The 17,926-nt window shown below is 46.8% G+C and overlaps 1 protein-coding gene across 1 annotated transcript in view; it reads left to right on the forward strand.

The window, feature by feature from the left end:
• Positions 1 to 16,725, forward strand: part of LOC311102119 (phosphatidylinositol 4,5-bisphosphate 3-kinase catalytic subunit beta isoform-like) — an 82,971-nt gene extending 66,246 nt beyond the window's left edge. Inside the window, exons 8-24 of the mRNA XM_084143353.1 lie at positions 1,396 to 1,485; positions 1,638 to 1,889; positions 2,024 to 2,120; positions 2,273 to 2,403; positions 2,501 to 2,551; positions 6,364 to 6,552; positions 6,808 to 6,929; positions 7,289 to 7,432; positions 7,649 to 7,748; positions 8,566 to 8,762; positions 8,878 to 8,987; positions 12,556 to 12,634; positions 13,211 to 13,378; positions 13,585 to 13,708; positions 13,811 to 13,956; positions 14,088 to 14,220; positions 14,464 to 16,725. Of these exons, the coding sequence (XP_083999479.1) occupies positions 1,396 to 1,485; positions 1,638 to 1,889; positions 2,024 to 2,120; positions 2,273 to 2,403; positions 2,501 to 2,551; positions 6,364 to 6,552; positions 6,808 to 6,929; positions 7,289 to 7,432; positions 7,649 to 7,748; positions 8,566 to 8,762; positions 8,878 to 8,987; positions 12,556 to 12,634; positions 13,211 to 13,378; positions 13,585 to 13,708; positions 13,811 to 13,956; positions 14,088 to 14,220; positions 14,464 to 14,601 (2,271 nt within the window). The 3' untranslated portion in view covers positions 14,602 to 16,725. The remainder of the gene's footprint in view (positions 1 to 1,395; positions 1,486 to 1,637; positions 1,890 to 2,023; positions 2,121 to 2,272; positions 2,404 to 2,500; positions 2,552 to 6,363; positions 6,553 to 6,807; positions 6,930 to 7,288; positions 7,433 to 7,648; positions 7,749 to 8,565; positions 8,763 to 8,877; positions 8,988 to 12,555; positions 12,635 to 13,210; positions 13,379 to 13,584; positions 13,709 to 13,810; positions 13,957 to 14,087; positions 14,221 to 14,463) is intronic.
• The last annotated feature ends 1,201 nt before the right edge of the window (positions 16,726 to 17,926 follow it).

Consider the following 17,926-nt stretch of genomic DNA (forward strand, 5'->3'; position numbering starts at 1 on the left):
CTCCTCTCCTTCTCTCTTCTCTTCCCTCTGTTCCTCTCCTCTCCTTCTCTCTTCTCTTCCCTCTGTTCCTCTCCTCTCCTTCTCTCTTCTCTTCCCTCTGTTCCTCTCCTCTCCTTCTCTCTTCTCTTCCCTCTGTTCCTCTCCTCTCCTTCTCTCTTCTCTTCCCTCTGTTCCTCTCCTCTCCTTCTCTCTTCTCTTCCCTCTGTTCCTCTCCTCTCCTTCTCTCTTCTCTTCCCTCTGTTCCTCTCCTCTCCTTCTCTCTTCTCTTCCCTCTGTTCCTCTCCTCTCCTTCTCTCTTCTCTTCCCTCTGTTCCTCTCCTCTCCTTCTCTCTCCTCTTCCCTCTGTTCCTCTCCTCTCCTTCTCTCTCCTCTTCCCTCTGTTCCTCTCCTTCTCTCTCCTCTTCCCTCTGTTCCTCTCCTCTCCTTCTCTCTCCTCTTCCCTCTGTTCCTCTCCTTCTCTCTCCTCTTCCCTCTGTTCCTCTCCTTCTCTCTCCTCTTCCCTCTGTTCCTCTCCTTCTCTCTCCTCTTCCCTCTGTTCCTCTCCTTCTCTCTCCTCTTCCCTCTGTTCCTCTCCTCTCCTTCTCTCTCCTCTTCCCTCTGTTCCTCTCCTTCTCTCTCCTCTTCCCTCTGTTCCTCTCCTTCTCTCTCCTCTTCCCTCTGTTCCTCTCCTTCTCTCTCCTCTTCCCTCTGTTCCTCTCCTCTCCTTCTCTCTCCTCTTCCCTCTGTTCCTCTCCTTCTCTCTCCTCTTCCCTCTGTTCCTCTCCTTCTCTCTCCTCTTCCCTCTGTTCCTCTCCTCTCCTTCTCTCTTCTCTTCCCTCTGTTCCTCTCCTCTCCTTCTCTCTCCTCTTCCCTCTGTTCCTCTCCTTCTCTCTCCTCTTCCCTCTGTTCCTCTCCTCTCCTTCTCTCTCCTCTTCCCTCTGTTCCTCTCCTTCTCTCTCCTCTTCCCTCTGTTCCTCTCCTTCTCTCTCCTCTTCCCTCTGTTCCTCTCCTTCTCTCTCCTCTTCCCTCTGTTCCTCTCCTTCTCTCTCCTCTTCCCTCTGTTCCTCTCCTCTCCTTCTCTCTTCTCTTCCCTCTGTTCCTCTCCTCTCCTTCTCTCTCCTCTTCCCTCTGTTCCTCTCCTTCTCTCTTCTCTTCCCTCTGTTCCTCTCTTCTCCTTCTCTCTCCTCTTCCCTCTGTTCCTCTCCTCTCCTTCTCTCTCCTCTTCCCTCTGTTCCTCTCCTCTCCTTCTCTCTCCTCTTCCCTCTGTTCCTCTCCTTCTCTCTCCTCTTCCCTCTGTTCCTCTCCTTCTCTCTCCTCTTCCCTCTGTTCCTCTCCTCTCCTTCTCTCTCCTCTTCCCTCTGTTCCTCTCCTTCTCTCTCCTCTTCCCTCTGTTACTCTTCTACTCTCTCTCTGTAGCAAGTGCATACTTGTGTATGGGAGGTGTCCACCCAGTTTAAGATCGTCCTAATCAAAGGCAGCAAGGTGAACGCTGAGGAGACCGCCAAGGTAACCACTGATGATGACGTGAACTTGAATTTTTGGTGTTTGCACTGGGATGTAGTTATAACCCATAGGCAGTAGAACACTGTTAGCTCTCACTATCACCATATTGTGGTGAACTAAACCCCTTGTTCCCCCCCCCCCCCTCCTCCCTCCAGGTCCAGGTGCGTGCAGGCTTGTTCCACGGCACAGAGCTGCTGTGCAAGCCGGCGGTGAGCAGCGAGAGCAGTGGACGCTCGGAACACGTGTGGAACCGCACGCTAGACTTCGACATCGCCGTGAGCGACCTGCCGCGCATGGCCCGCCTCTGCTTCGCCGTCTACGCCATCATGGACAAGGTCAAGAAGCAGAAGTCCACCAAGAATGCCCACATCAACAAGTACCAGACCATCCGCAAGGCCGGCAAAGTGGTATGACACACACAAAGCACAGGCATGCTCTCTCTCACACACACACACACACACACACACACACACACATACACACAGAGACATTTAATATTCATCTCTGTCCTCTCTCTCTCTCTCTGTCTGTCTCTCTGCAGCACTACCCTATAGCCTGGGTGAACACCATGGTGTTTGACTATAAAGGACAGCTGAAGACTGGAGATATCATCCTTCACAGCTGGTCTTCCTTCCCTGGTGAGCACCCACAAACACCCTCATGCACTTTACAAGCACTTTAATTAACCTATACACGCTCACACCTACACACACATATCTGAAACTCATCTACATACTTAGAAACAAAATGTTAGTGGCATGTATGAGTGATTTTTCTGTGTGTTCCCCAGATGAACTTGAAGAGATGCTGAACCCCATAGGAACCATCCAGACCAACCCGTACACTGAGAACGCTACAGCACTCCACATCCACCTCCCTGACTACAACCCTCACCCCATCGTATTCCCCCCCTTCGACAAGGTGAGGACACACACACACACATTGATGTATTCAAACATGGTTGTAATTATGAAGTATTTCTACCACTGATATGGATGTGTGTGATCTACCCCTGCAGATTCTGGAGAAAGCAGCAGAAATCGCCGGGTCAAGCGATTGCTCGACCATGGTACTGTCGTGAGTTCCAACCACTCAAACACACACACACACACACACACACACAGACAGACACACACAAACACTTACACACATGCACACTCCTTACATCACACACAAGTGCTCCTTTTACTCCAGAGCAGCAGGCATTTCTAGGACAGAAATACAGACACCAAATGTCAGAGGGGAGGGAGGATATTGCTGTGACTGGTTTCCAGGGCAACCCAGTCAGTCCTGATGCTGATCCAGGATGGTGTTGGCAGGATGGTGCACGGTCACAATGTCTCTCTCCGAGGCGAAGATCAGCTCTGCTGTTCCTCACACACACACACACACACACACACACACACACACACACACACACACACATATATATATATATATATACACACATATAATACACATACATACATACATACAGTGGGGGAAAATGTATTTAGTCAGCCAACAATTGTGCAAGTTCTCCCACTTAAAAAGATGAGAGAGGCCTGTAATTTTCATCATAGGTACACGTCAACTATGACAGACAAATTGAGAATTTTTTTTCCAGAAAATCACATTGTAGGATTTTTAATGAATTTATTTGCAAATTATGGTGGAAAATAAGTATTTGGTCACCTACAAACAAGCAAGATTTCTGGCTCTCACAGACCTGTAACTTCTTCTTTAAGAGGCTCCTCTGTCCTCCACTCGTTACCTGTATTAATGGCACCTGTTTGAACTTGTTATCAGTATAAAAGACACCTGTCCACAACCTCAAACAGTCACACTCCAAACTCCACTATGGCCAAGACCAAAGAGCTGTCAAAGGACACCAGAAACAAAATTGTAGACCTGCACCAGGCTGGGAAGACTGAATCTGCAATAGGTAAGCAGCTTGGTTTGAAGAAATCAACTGTGGGAGCAATTATTAGGAAATGGAAGACATACAAGACCACTGATAATCTCCCTCGATCTGGGGCTCCACGCAAGATCTCACCCCGTGGGGTCAAAATGATCACAAGAACGGTGAGCAAAAATCCCAGAACCACACGGGGGGACCTAGTGAATGACCTGCAGAGAGCTGGGACCAAAGTAACAAAGCCTACCATCAGTAACACACTACGCCACCAGGGACTCAAATCCTGCAGTGCCAGACATGTCCCCCTGCTTAAGCCAGTACATGTCCAGGCCCGTCTGAAGTTTGCTAGAGTGCATTTGGATGATCCAGAAGAGGATTGGGAGAATGTCATATGGTCAGATGAAACCAAAATAGAACTTTTTGGTAAAAACTCAACTCGTCGTGTTTGGAGGACAAAGAATGCTGAGTTGCATCCAAAGAACACCATGCCTACTGTGAAGCATGGGGGTGGAAACATCATGCTTTGGGGCTGTTTTTCTGCAAAGGGACTAGGACGACTGATCCGTGTAAAGGAGAGAATGAATGGGGCCATGTATCGTGAGATTTTGAGTGAAAACCTCCTTCCATCAGCAAGGGCATTGAAGATGAAACGTGGCTGGGTCTTTCAGCATGACAATGATCCCAAACACACCGCCCGGGCAACGAAGGAGTGGCTTCGTAAGAAGCATTTCAAGGTCCTGGAGTGGCCTAGCCAGTCTCCAGATCTCAACCCCATAGAAAATCTTTGGAGGGAGTTGAAAGTCTGTGTTGCCCAGCGACAGCCCCAAAACATCACTGCTCTAGAGGAGATCTGCATGGAGGAATGGGCCAAAATACCAGCAACAGTGTGTGAAAACCTTGTGAAGACTTACAGAAAATGTTTGACCTGTGTCTTTGCCAACAAAGGGTATATAACGAAGTATTGAGAAACTTTTGTTATTGACCAAATACTTATTTTCCACCATAATTTGCAAATAAATTCATTAAAAATCCTACAATGTGATTTTCTGGAGAAAAAAAAATCTCATTTTGTCTGTCATAGTTGACGTGTACCTATGATGAAAATTACAGGCCTCTCATCTTTTTAAGTGGGAGAACTTGCACAATTGGTGGCTGACTAAATAATTTTTTTCCACACTGTACACACACACATATATATATATATATATATATATATATATATATATATATATATATATATATATATATATATATATATATATATATATATATATACACACAGTGAGGGGGGGAAAAGTATTTGATCCCCTGCTGATTTTGTACGTTTGCCCACTGACAAAGAAATGATCAGTCTATAATTTTAATGGTAGGTTTATTTGAAGAGACAGAATAACAACAACAAAATCCAGAAAAACGCATGTAAAAAAATTTATAAATTGATTTGCATTTTAATGAGGGAAATAAGTATTTGACCCCTCTGCAAAACATGACTTAGTACTTGGTGGCAAAACCCTTGTTGGCATTCACATAGGTCAGATGTTTCTTGTAGTTGGCCACCAGGTTTGCACACATCTCAGGAGGGATTTTGTCCCACTCCTCTTTGCAGATCTTCTCCAAGTCATTAAGGTTTCGAGGCTGATGTTTGGCAACTCGAACCTTCAGCTCCCTCCACAGATTTTCTATGGGATTAAGGTCTGGAGACTGGCTAGGCCACTCCAGGACCTTAATGTGCTTCTTCTTGAGCCACTCCTTTGTTGCCTTGGCCGTGTGTTTTGGGTCATTGTCATGCTTGAATACCCATACACAACCCATTTTCAATGCCCTGGCTGAGGGAAGGAGGTTCTCACCCAAGATTTGACGGTACATGGCCCCGTCCATCGTCCCTTTGATGCGGTGAAGTTGTCCTGTATTGTGTTACCAATTGATTTCTTGGTGACTATGGTCCCAGCTGCCTTGAGATCATTGACAAGATCCTCCTGTGTAGTTCTGGGCTGATTCCTCACCGTTCTCATGATCATTGCAACTCCACGAGGTGAGATCTTGCATGGAGCCCCAGGCCAAGGGAGATTGACAGTTATTTTTTGTTTCTTCCATTTGCGAATAATCGCACCAACTGTTGTCACCTTCTCACCAAGCTGCTTGGCGATGGTCTTGTAGCCCATTCCAGCCTTGTGTAGGTCTACAATCTTGTCCCTGACATCCTTGGAGAGCTCTTTGGTCTTGGCCATGGTGGAGAGTTTGGAATCTGATTGATTGCTTCTGTGGACAGGTGTCTTTTATACAGGTAACAAGCTGAGATTAGGAGCACTCCCTTTAAGAGTGAGCTCCTAATCTCAGCTCGTTACCTGTATAAAAGACACCTGGGAGCCAGAAATCTTTCTGATTGAGAGGGGGTCAAATACTTATTTCCCTCATTAAAATGCAAATCAATTTATAACATTTTTGCCATGTGTTTTTCTGGATTTTTTTGTTGTTATTCTGTCTCTCACTGTTCAAATAAACCTACCATTAAAATTATAGACTGATCAATTCTTTGTCAGTGGGCAAACGTACAAAATCAGCAGGGGATCAAATACTTTTTTCCCTCACTGTATATATATGGTTATATATATACATATGTGTGTGTATGTGTGTGTGTATATATATATGTATATATATATATATATGTGTGTAACACCATGTGAATGCAGAGGGCTTGCCAAAACATGCCTCTTGGGGGGGGTGGGGGGGGGCTCTTATTCTGTGTGTCGACTAACAATGTTCCATTGTGGATCCATAAAGCAATCAAACATGCATGCAAGTACAGATCTATTTTTATCCCTCTAATAGGGGATAGGATTACGTGCAGTGTCCACTGATCCCAGATCTGTGGTTAATGGTCACTTCTACCTTTTGCCCCCTTGCGACTCCTCTGTACATAACGTAATTCCTTGCCCTGTGCTGCCACCTAGTGGTGACTGACCACCACTACTGTTTCCCCACAGGGCCGAGGCGGTAAGAAGTTCCACATTGAGCTGAAGGAGATCATGGAGAGGGACCCTCTGTCCCAGCTGTGTGAGAACGAGAAGGACCTCATCTGGACACTACGCTACGACTGCATGGAGAACTTCCCCCAGTCACTGCCCAAACTGCTGCTCTCCGTCAAGTGGAGCAAACATGAGGACATGGCCCAGGTACACACTGTGCCACATGAACCTGGCCTGTGTATTGACAGTGTTTTTTAACACAATCAATTCCTTCTCCAGGGCAATAAACTATTCTATCCAGTCTGATGACAATGTTGTCTGTGAGTGTGCCTCAATGGTCAGATTCTAAATGGACCCCTAGCCCATACCACTATGCCCCTCATCATTCCCCTTCAAATATCTGATGTGCTCCTGTATTGGTTATAAAGCATAGTGAATTATATCTCTCTCTCTGTCTCTCAGCTCCAGGCCTTGCTGCAGATCTGGCCCAAGCTGAGTCCCAGGGACGCTCTGGAGCTGCTGGACTTTAACTACCCAGACCAGTACGTCAGAGAGTACGCTGTGGGCTGCCTGAGGGATATGAGGTAGTCTATACACACTCGCAGACACACATACCTATTCCTAGTTCACTTACTGTTGTATTACTTACTCACCACCCCTCGCTCTCTCTCCCCATCTCTCTCTCTCTCTATCTCTCTCTCTCTCCCCATCTCTCTCTCTCTCTCTCCCCATCTCTCTCTCTCTCTCCCCATCTCTCTCTCTCTCTCTCCCCATCTCTCTCTCTCTCTTTCTCTCCCCATCTCTCTCTCTCTCTCTCTCTCTCTCTCTCTCTCTCTCTCTCTCTCTCTCTCTCTCTCTCTCTCTCTCTCTCTCTCTCTCTCTCTCTCTCTCTCTCCCCCCATCTCTCTCTCTCTCTCTCTCTCTCTCTCTTCCCCCCCCCCAGTGATGAGGAGTTGTCTCAGTACCTTCTCCAGCTGGTCCAGGTGTTACGTTATGAACCCTACTATGACTGTGCGCTCACCCGCTTCCTGCTGAACAGAGCCCAGTGCAACCGCAACATAGGACACTTCCTCTTCTGGCATCTCAGGTGAGAGAGAGAGCCGTGTGTACATGAAAGAGCGACAGTGTGCGTGTAAGGGTTTGTGTGTACATATGAGAGAGAAAGAGCATGTGTGCAAAGAACAAAAATACATTTTCAGAGATATAGGCTGTATTTTATTAATGTTATAAGTTCAGTGACGTGAAGTGCGTTAACCCACCCTAGGTATGACTAACTGTAGGGTGACTGTGCTGCCCCCTGCAGGTCAGAGATGCACATGCCAGCCGTCTCCGTCCAGTTCTCTCTCATCCTGGAGGCCTACTGTCGCGGAAGCATCCCTCACATTGAGGTCCTGAAGAAACAGGTAGGACCCCAACACACACACACACACGCCCTGACTCCAACCTTAATCCGTGAATTAATCCCTACAGTACATCTAATTCAGTCAACACCTCTAATTCTATAGTTCCTCTGTCAGTTCAGAGTGGGGTTATTTATAAAGAAGTCAGATGACAGCAGCATGACCTCAAACCCCTGACCTCTGACCTACACTGTATTAGCCCAGACATCCGCACTGCTGGCAGCTTCCTCCCACTTCCTGTCCACCGCTGTCCATCCCCCCTCTCCTTCCTGTGGGATGTTTCAGTAAGACCATGCTGTCATGCATAGCATCCGTGTCATATTTGGAAGGCAATTGCATTATAGTGCATAAATACCGCATACATCTGTGGTATAATTGAATCATTATTTCATTATTAAATCAAATTGTATTTTTCAAACGTTTTCATACTTACAAGACCTTAACCAACAATGCAGTTTTAAGAAAGATAGGTGGTAAGTAAAAAATAGACAACTAAAAAACAAAAAAAACTAATAATGAAAGAGCAGCAGTAAAATAACAGTAGGGAGGCTGTATACAGGGGGTACCAGTACAGAGTCAATGTGCAGGGGCACCGGTTAGTCGAGGTAATTGAGGTAATATGTACATGTAGGTAGAGTTAAAGTGACTATGCATAGATAATAAACAGAGAGTAGCAGCAGCGTAAAAGAGGGGGTGCTTGGGGGGACAATGCAAATAGTCCGGGTAGCCATTTGATTAGCTGTTCAGGATTTTTATGGATTGGGGGTACATCACGTTGCTTCTATGTTGTAACAACATTACGCCCCCTCTCTCCCTCTAGGTGGAGGCTCTGAGCAAGCTGAAGTCTGTGAACGAGCTGATCAAGCTGGGCACCATCAAGAACGCCCGCAGTAAGACCAAGGAGGCCATGCTCACCAAGGAGGCCATGATGACCTGTCTGAGACAGAGTGGCTACACAGAGACCCTCTCTGACCTGCACTCCCCTCTCAACCCCAGCGTCCTGCTCTCTGGAATCAAGTAAGGGGCAGGGGGGAGAGGGTTAGATGGGAGTAGAGAGGGTGATCTGGGAGTGGATGTGGTTGGATGATTTTGATTTGACCCACTTGCTCTTCTTCTCCCCCTCTTTCTCTAGTGTGGAGAAGTGTCGGTACATGGACTCTAAGATGAAGCCTCTGTGGATCGTCTACAACAACAAGCTGCTGGGGGGAGACACCCTGGGAATCATCTTCAAGAATGGAGACGGTACGAGGGGGAGGGGCAAGGGAGGGAGGGAGGGAAGGAGGTGGATCTAACAGAGGAAATGTAAGATCACTAAAGTTCAGGGGGAGAGAGGGAGTGGAGGAGAGTGAGAGGGAAGAATAGTGAGGTCAAGATGGAGGGATGTGTATTATGGAAGGTGATTCCTTCCAGAACCCTCCCTCCCCCAGAACAGCGCCGGAAGAAGATGGCTGCCGTTTTACAGCCCTCTAACCAATTGTACTATTATGTGTGTTTTTCCGCGTTATTTGTAATTTATTTTGTACATAATGTTTCTGCCATCGTCTCTTATAACCAAAGAGAGCTTCTGGATATCAGGACAGCGATTACTCACCTCGCATTGGACGAAGACTTTTTCTTCAACGAGGCGTTCGCGAAGGATATTCTACAGACACCCAACAAGGCCCAGATCCCCGTCATTCGCGTGAGGAAGAGACGGAGATATCGTGGACGCAGATCCGGGTGCCTTGTAAGGATCCGACGGCGTGCGAGTAAACTGCCTCTCCCATCAATCCTATTAGCCAACGTTCAATCTTTTGAGAATAAAATTGACGATTTAAGATTACGGTTATCCTACCAACGGGACATTAAAAACTGTAATATCTTATGTTTCACGGAGTCGTGGCTGAACGACAACAATGACAACATTCAGCTAGCAGGCTATACGCTACATCGGCAGGACAGAACGTCTGACTCTGGTAAGACAAGGGGCGGCGGTCTGTGTATATTTGTAAACAACAGCTGGTGCACAAAATCAAATACTAAGGAAGTCTCGAGGTTTTGCTCGCCTGAGGTAGAGTATCTTATGATAAGCTGTAGACCACACTATTTACCAAGAGAGTTTTCATCTATATTTTTCATAGCTGTCTATTTACGACCACAAACCAATGCTGGCATTAAGATTGCACTGAATGAGTTGTACAAGGCCATTAATCAACAGGAAAACGCTCATCCAGATGCAGCGCTCCTAGTAGCCGGGGACTTTAATGCAGGGAAACTTAAATCCGTTCTACCTAATTTCTACCAGCATGTTAAATGTGCAACCAGAGGGGAAAAAACTCTAGACCACCTTTACTCCACACACAGAGACGCATACAAAGCTCTCCCTCGCCCTCCATTTGGCAAATCTGACCATAACTCTATCCTCCTGATTCCTGCTTATAAGCAAAAACTGAAGCAGGAAGCACCAGTGATTCGGTTAATAAAAAAGTGGTCAGATGACGCAGATGCTAAGCTACAGGACTGTTTTGCTAGCACAGACTGGAACATGTTCCGGGATTCTTCAGACAGCATTGAGGAGTACACCACATCAGTCACTGGCTTCATCAATAAGTGCATCGATGATGTCGTCCCCACAGTGACCGTACGTACATACCCCAACCAGAAGCCATGGATTACAGGAAACATCCGCACTGAGCTAAAGGGTAGAGCTGCCGCTTTCAAGGAACGGGACTCTAACCCGGACGCTTATAAGAAATCCCGCTATGACCTCCGACGAACCATCAAACAGGCAAAGAGTCAATACAGGTCTAAGATTGAATCATACTACACTGGCTCTGACGCTCGTCGGATGTGGCAGGGCTTGAAAACTATTACAGACTACAAAGGGAAGCACAGCCGCGAGCTGCCCAGTGACACAAGCCTACCAGACGAGCTAAACCACTTCTATGCTCGCTTCGAGGCAAGCAACACTGAAGCATGCATGAGAGCACCAGCTGCTCCGGACGACTATGTGATCACGCTCTCCGTAGCCGATGTGAGTAAGACTTTTAAGCAGGTCAACATTCACAAGGCCGCAGGGCCAGACGGATTACCAGGACGTGTACTCCGAGCATGTGCTGACCAACTGGCAAGTGTCTTCACTGACATTTTCAACATGTCCCTGACTGAGTCTGTAATACCAACATGTTTCAAGCAGACCACCATAGTCCCCGTGCCCAAGAACTCTAAGATAACCTGCCTAAATGACTACCGACCCGTAGCACTGACGTCTGTAGCCATGAAGTGCTTTGAAAGACTGGTCATGGCTCACATCAACAGCATAATCCCAGAAACCCTAGACCCACTCCAATTTGCATACCGCCCCAACAGATCCACAGATGATGCAATCTCTATCGCACTCCACACTGCCCTTTCCCACCTGGACAAGAGGAACACCTACGTGAGAATGCTATTCATTGACTACAGCTCAGCATTCAACACCATAGTGCCCTCTAAGCTCATCACTAAGCTAAGGATCCTGGGACTAAACACCTCCCTCTGCAACTGGATCCTGGACTTCCTGACGGGCCGCCCCCAGGTGGTAAGGGTAGGTAACAACACATCTGCCACACTGATCCTCAACACGGGGGCCCCTCAGGGGTGCGTGCTCAGTCCCCTCCTGTACTCTCTGTTCACCCATGACTGCATGGCCAGGCACGACTCCAACACCATCATTAAGTTTGCCGACGACACAACAGTGGTAGGCCTGATCACTGACAACGATGAGACAGCCTATAGGGAGGAGGTCAGAGATCTGGCCGTGTGGTGCCAGGACAACAACCTCTCCCTCAACGTGACCAAGACAAAGGAGATGATTGTGGACTACAGGAAAAAAAAGAGGACTGAGCACGCCCCCATTCTCATCGACGGGGCTGTAGTGGAACAGGTTGAGAGCTTCAAGTTCCTTGGTGTCCACATCACCAACGAACTATCATGGTCCAAACACACCAAGACAGTCGTGAAGAGGGCACGACAAAGCCTATTCCCCCTCAGGAGACTAAAAAGATTTGGCATGGGTCCTCAGATCCTCAAAAAATTCTACAGCTGCACCATCGAGAGCATCCTGACTGGTTGCATCACCGCCTGGTATGGCAACTGCTTGGCCTCTGACCGCAAGGCACTACAGAGGGTAGTGCGTACGGCCCAGTACATCACTGGGGCAAAGCTCCCTGCCATCCAGGACCTCTATACCAGGCGGTGTCAGAGGAAGGCCCTCAAAATTGTCAAAGACTCCAGCCACCCTAGTCATAGACTGTTCTCTCTGCTACCGCACGGCAAGCGGTACCGGAGTGCCAAGTCTAGGTCCAAAAGACTTCTCAACAGCTTCTACCCCCAAGCCATAAGACTCCTGAACAGCTAATCATGGCTACCCGGAGTATTTGCACTGCCCCCCCACCCCATCCTTTTTACGCTGCTGCTACTCTGTTAAGTATTTATGCATAGTCACTTTAACTCTACCCACATGTACATATTACCTCAACTACCTCAACTAGCCGATGCCCCCGCACATTGACTATGCAACGGTACCCCCCTGTATATATAGCCTCCCTACTGTCACTTTATTTTACTTCTGCTCTTTTTTTCTCAACACTTTTTTGTTGTTGTTTTATTCTTACTTTTTTTGTTTAAAATAAATGCACTGTTGGTTAAGGGCTGTAAGTAAGCATTTCACTGTAATGTCTGCACCTGTTGTATTCGGCGCATGTGACCAATAAAATTTGATTTGATTTGATTTGATTGAAGCTGGAAGGATGAATGAAAGACATTGTGTTCCTCTCATTTCTCTCTCCAGACCTGAGACAAGACATGTTGACACTGCAGATCTTGAGGTTGATGGACCTGCTATGGAAGGAGGCCAATCTGGACCTTAGGTGTGTATATTAATATGATAAGAGGTGTGTGTGTCCTCAGGCGGACTCTGTCAGTCAGGCTTGTTTGTTCCTGCTCTCTGTAGGGAAGGGGAAGCTGTGTTGGGGGGTACAGAGGGGGAGGGGACCCTAAATCACCCCCTGCTAGCCTGACCTCTAACCCCTAACCCCCCCACATCCATACCCCCAGCATCACACACACACTACCCCGCTTCTCATCCTAATCAAATCCACACACACTAGCGCTCGCTCTCATACTCTTAACACAGTCAGACACACATCTGGAGCTGAGCAGTGTGTGGGATTGTTTTGACAGTTGAGCTAGGGGGCAGGCCGTTAGGTTACAGGGACAAGAGTTCAGAGAGGAGAGGGAACTCTGCAGAGAGGATGATGATGATGATGATGAAGATGGTGAGGATAAAAAACCACTGATGTGGTGGTTGGAGTGTAATCATGCGTACATTCTGGTCGTGTGCCGAGACAGAGTGGGCGGGGAGGAAAAATAATGAAGAAAATAGGATGCATCTCAATGGCGTTGATGATCATTAATTGGAAAACCATTTTTCCTCGTGTCTGCAGAATCGTACCTTACGGTTGCCTAGCAACTGGAGACCGATCAGGGCTGATCGAGGTGGTGTCGTCGGCGGATACCATCGCCAACATCCAGCTGACCAGCAGCAACGTGGCGGCCGCCGCAGCCTTCAACAAGGATGCGCTACTCAACTGGCTCAAAGAGAAGAACTCTGGGTAAGACCACACTTACACCGGGGCTCTTTCTCAATGTGACTTTCCAAAAGTTCTAGATGTTTAATATAAAAAATGTGTATCTGACCTATTTCATAGATATGTATATAACAGGCAACATGTTGGTGAGTTGCTATGCTTTGGCGGTGCAAACTCAGTGAAAGCTCCCACTTGGCCAACACTTTGTTTTGTGTTTGTGTACTATGCAGAGATGCTCTGGAGAAGGCAATCGAGGAGTTCACCCTGTCATGTGCAGGCTATTGCGTGGCCACCTATGTCCTGGGTATAGGTGACCGCCATAGTGACAACATCATGGTCCGCAGCACTGGACAGGTGGGTGGTGGTGCTCCCCTCTACGGCAGGCAAAATCACTAAGGTTCATTTATGGAGTTCAGAATCAATTTCTTACATCCTGTGTGTGTGTGTGCCTCTCAGCTCTTCCACATAGACTTTGGGCATATCCTGGGGAACTTCAAGTCCAAGTTTGGCATCAAGAGGGAACGTGTCCCCTTCATCCTTACCCATGACTTCATCCACGTCATCCAACAGGGAAAGACTGGCAACACTGAGAAGTTTGGCAGGTGAGCATCTGTCCCCTTTCACTACTCAGTTGATCCAGCCTGGGAACACTATCTGTTGCCTAGCTTTTATCATTTGTCTACGTGCTAGTTGAGTGAATGTATAGTAAACTGAATGTGTGTGTTGTCCCTAGTTTCCGTAATTATTGTGAACAGGCCTACCTGATTCTGAGGCGGAATGGGAACCTCTTCATCACCCTGTTTGCTCTCATGTTGACTGCTGGACTGCCCGAGCTCACCTCCGTCAAGGATATACAGTACCTAAAGGTAAGACACCCACACACACACAGACCCACGCACAGACAGACCCACGCACAGACAGACCCACGCACACACACACCCACACACACACCCACACACACACAGACCCACGCACAGACCCACGCAGTATATAGTTGGCCACTTCACATGTGCTACAGAAAGATACGGTGTCCAAAATCATGTATGTGATGTTATGTTGCGATAAGAATAGTTGTTAAGTCTCCAACTCCCTCCTCTTCTCCCCTGTAGGACTCTCTGGCCCTGGGGAAGACTGACGACGAGGCACTGAAACAGTTCCGCCAGAAGTTTGACGAGGCGCTGAGAGAGAGCTGGACCACCAAAGTCAACTGGATGGCCCACAACGTGGTCAAAGACAACCGCTCCTAGAACAGACAGACGCACAACCTGGAGCTGGAGGGTTAAAGGTCAGGGGTCAGGAGGGTCTGAGGTCTATCCAGGGCTGGGACAACCGTGATGGAGGGGGCTAAGGGTGACGCTAAGGGGTGAAGACCAGACCAGACAGGACTGGGCCTGGGGACGCAAAGAAGGGAATCTAGAAGACTATCTTAAACACACACACACAGCAAACACACATGCTCTTACAGGCTTAAAATACCCCTTTCCTCTGGCTTTTGAAGCTGCTGTGTGCCTCCAGCCAGTCCAGCAGTCCCATTGCCTCTCCCTGATCATGTGACATATTTGTGGGTAATGTGGTTGCGAGTTTTGCACTGCTAAGTAAGAGTCAGAGCCCCCCCGTTGTGAATGGACTGCCCCCTTGTAGCCTGGACTAGACTGAACCAATGAGGAAGGGGATGGGGGTGGTTTCACCCACCTATCAGCAAGACTTCTGATCTGCCTTGTGTTGGACTTAAAGGGAGAGGTCAGGGTTGACCACACCCACTCCAGGCCCCTCACCAGACGGTTTGATTGACAGCACACGTAAAGAGTGGGTGTGTAAAGACTGAGGACCAAAGCATCTCACCCAGTGTCTTAAAACGACGGCAAAACGTGCAAATGGCTAGAGGAAGTGCGTCTTATTGGACTTGTCCTCGCGAGGCCTCCAGTTCATCTCGAAAGTGTGCCTAAAAACTGCGAGAAGATTGTATTTGTTTAGTTTTTTAAATTTTATTGCCATTTAAGATGTTATTCTATCGGAGATGTATATGTGCCAGACTACTTTACTACTGCAGAGAGAGCGATGAAGAGAGGTTTTGAGAAACTGAATCGCTGCATATCCAAATTCTCTTCCCGATAGCTAAACAAAACTTTATGCGCATGTGCAGGTTTTTCAACTTTACGCACTCCGCTGCCGCTGTCCCCTCCTAGTATCTAGCTAGCTATTTCCCTCGCCGTAACGTTAGCAGAACTTTGGAAAAGCTGTGCTCAGCAAGCTGGGGCAAAGGAAACTGTGTCCTGGTGTTGTGAAACACAGATTTCCCGTGCATGCGCTCCACACTGTATAAACTATCCCGGTGACATCCAGATGGTTACCAATATTATAATATTTCTCATGAAGGCTGCTATCCTACTTGGAATAAAAAAAACTGTAGGAAAACATTTGACGAGTTAACATTCGCCGGTTGATTTGGTGGTTTAGCTCTAGGGAAGAGGCGTCCAGGTGGGCGGGGCGGTTCGATTCGGTCGCGCAGCTTCAGCCTTTGAGAAATAGGGTGAATTAGACCATCAAATACTGGAACCGTTTGAAATACGAGGAAGAGAGCGCTTAAAATGTTTCTAAAACTTCATTTTGTATTCCTGCTTTGGAATGTGGATTTAGCATTCCTGTGTTCCATTTTATCAAATCATGGTCGTTGTTGGACAAACAGAACAGGCACAAAGGGTGCGTCATCACCACACTACCCCATAGAGGTATTATCACTACCCCATAGAGGTATTATCACTACCCCATAGAGATTCTGTCTTAGACGTAGACTTGCCTATGGTTGTCAGACCTAGTCTTTCAAAGCACCAAACTGCTCACATGACAATAACCACAATGAATAAACTCAATAAGAAAAACAAAGCATGTAACTAAAATGCCTTTTAGGACCAAAACTAAGAGAGAACCTTCAGTCGATTTTAGGTTTGTTTTTACTGTTTAAATAATCTGTTCAGAAATTGAATGTTTGTGTGCAAATGTGTCTTTTTTTATTTAATTTATTTTATGTTTAGATCAGCGGGTGTTTAGGACCTGTGGGAGGGGTTTGCCAGCAGAGGGTTTAACACTGCGATTCAAAGCTACTTCCTGGTTTTGTAATGAGGTTCTCTGTGTTTTATTTTGTGCAATATCCGTATAGGAGTCTACATGTATATTATGTAAATGAACCCTTGGGCCGTAATGCCTGAGCCTATAATGGTTGTCACTGTGGGTTAATGTGTAATGCTGCTGTATTTCTCACCGCTAGCCTTCTTAAGTCTCTCAGACACTGAATATTGTCAAATGTACAGGCTTTTATTGTTTTGCTGTTTTTTGTTTTCAAATGAGTTTTATTAAAGTTATTTTCCATCTAACTGCATTTTCCTTTTGTAATACGTTTTTGTGTGTGTTTGCGTGTGTGCCCGTTCAATCACTGCAGTGCCAGCGAGTCTGTGTATTAGATGTGGTATATTTGCCTAACAATTTGGCAGGGCACAATGACGAGCACAGATTTGGTCCCTGTGGCTGGGGCACTGATGAATGCAGATTAATTCCAGGCCCAGAGATCCTGCATTCTTTCCACTGTGGTTGTGAGAGCGGGCCCAGCTCTGCTCTGCTGGAGGGGACCAACATGCCTCTCTGCTGATGTCATGTGGTGGTGGGGATGCCATACATAACCCTTATTGCCAGAATATGGATCCTGAATAGAACTTGGTTGTGGGTCAACAGCTAACAGGATTCCATTTGGAGATGGCAGGTCACAGTGCTATGTAGCTGTTAATACCTGCAAATGCCATGATTGAGAGGTTGTTGTTTGTCTGCGAGCTGTCCAGTTGAACACAAGCTTGTTTTATTGGGTCAAAAATGATAACTGAAAAAGAACTGCACGCGCAAGTGTGAAAAGGAAGTGATATAATAATATAATATGCCATTTAGCAGACGCTTTTATCCAAAGCGACTTAGTCTTGTTCCAAGTCAGCAACACTCATTGACTCAACTACTACATGTGCTGTCGTCTTTGACTGCAATGGCTAATTATGGAGCTAATTATGGAGCATTTATGCAATGATTACCATTGTATCATTTCCCCAGCAATCTAGCTTGGGTTATAGTTATTTACTTCAACAACTCTGAATTCAAAGGGGGAAGGGTAAATAGCCCCTCCCTCCCCTATTGAATTTTCTTCCCACACTACAAATCTTTTGTTTGTCCCCTATGCTCTGTCTGCAGTTGAAATAACTAGTATTTTCTCTTGCTCTTTGTGTTTCCAGTGGAAATGATGATGGAGACCCACTCAAGACCCCAGTTGAACCCAATCGCTCTGTTTGAATCTTCCTCAGTACTGTATTCACCGTCATAACACAGCTGTAGGTCACTCTTGATGTCAGTGAAGGCCAAACAAGTTGTTGATGGCCCTAAGTCCTGTATAAGACCATTTTCCCCATCACACAGATATCTTCAGAGTCCTGTATAAGACCATTTTCCCCATCACACAGATATCTTCAGAGTCCTGTATAAGACCATTTTCCCCATCACACAGATATCTTCAGAGTCCTGTATAAGACCATTTTCCCC

This window comes from Coregonus lavaretus (assembly GCF_964263955.1).
Source record: "Coregonus lavaretus genome assembly, chromosome: 26".
In the NCBI taxonomy this organism is placed as follows: Eukaryota; Metazoa; Chordata; class Actinopteri; order Salmoniformes; family Salmonidae; genus Coregonus; species Coregonus lavaretus.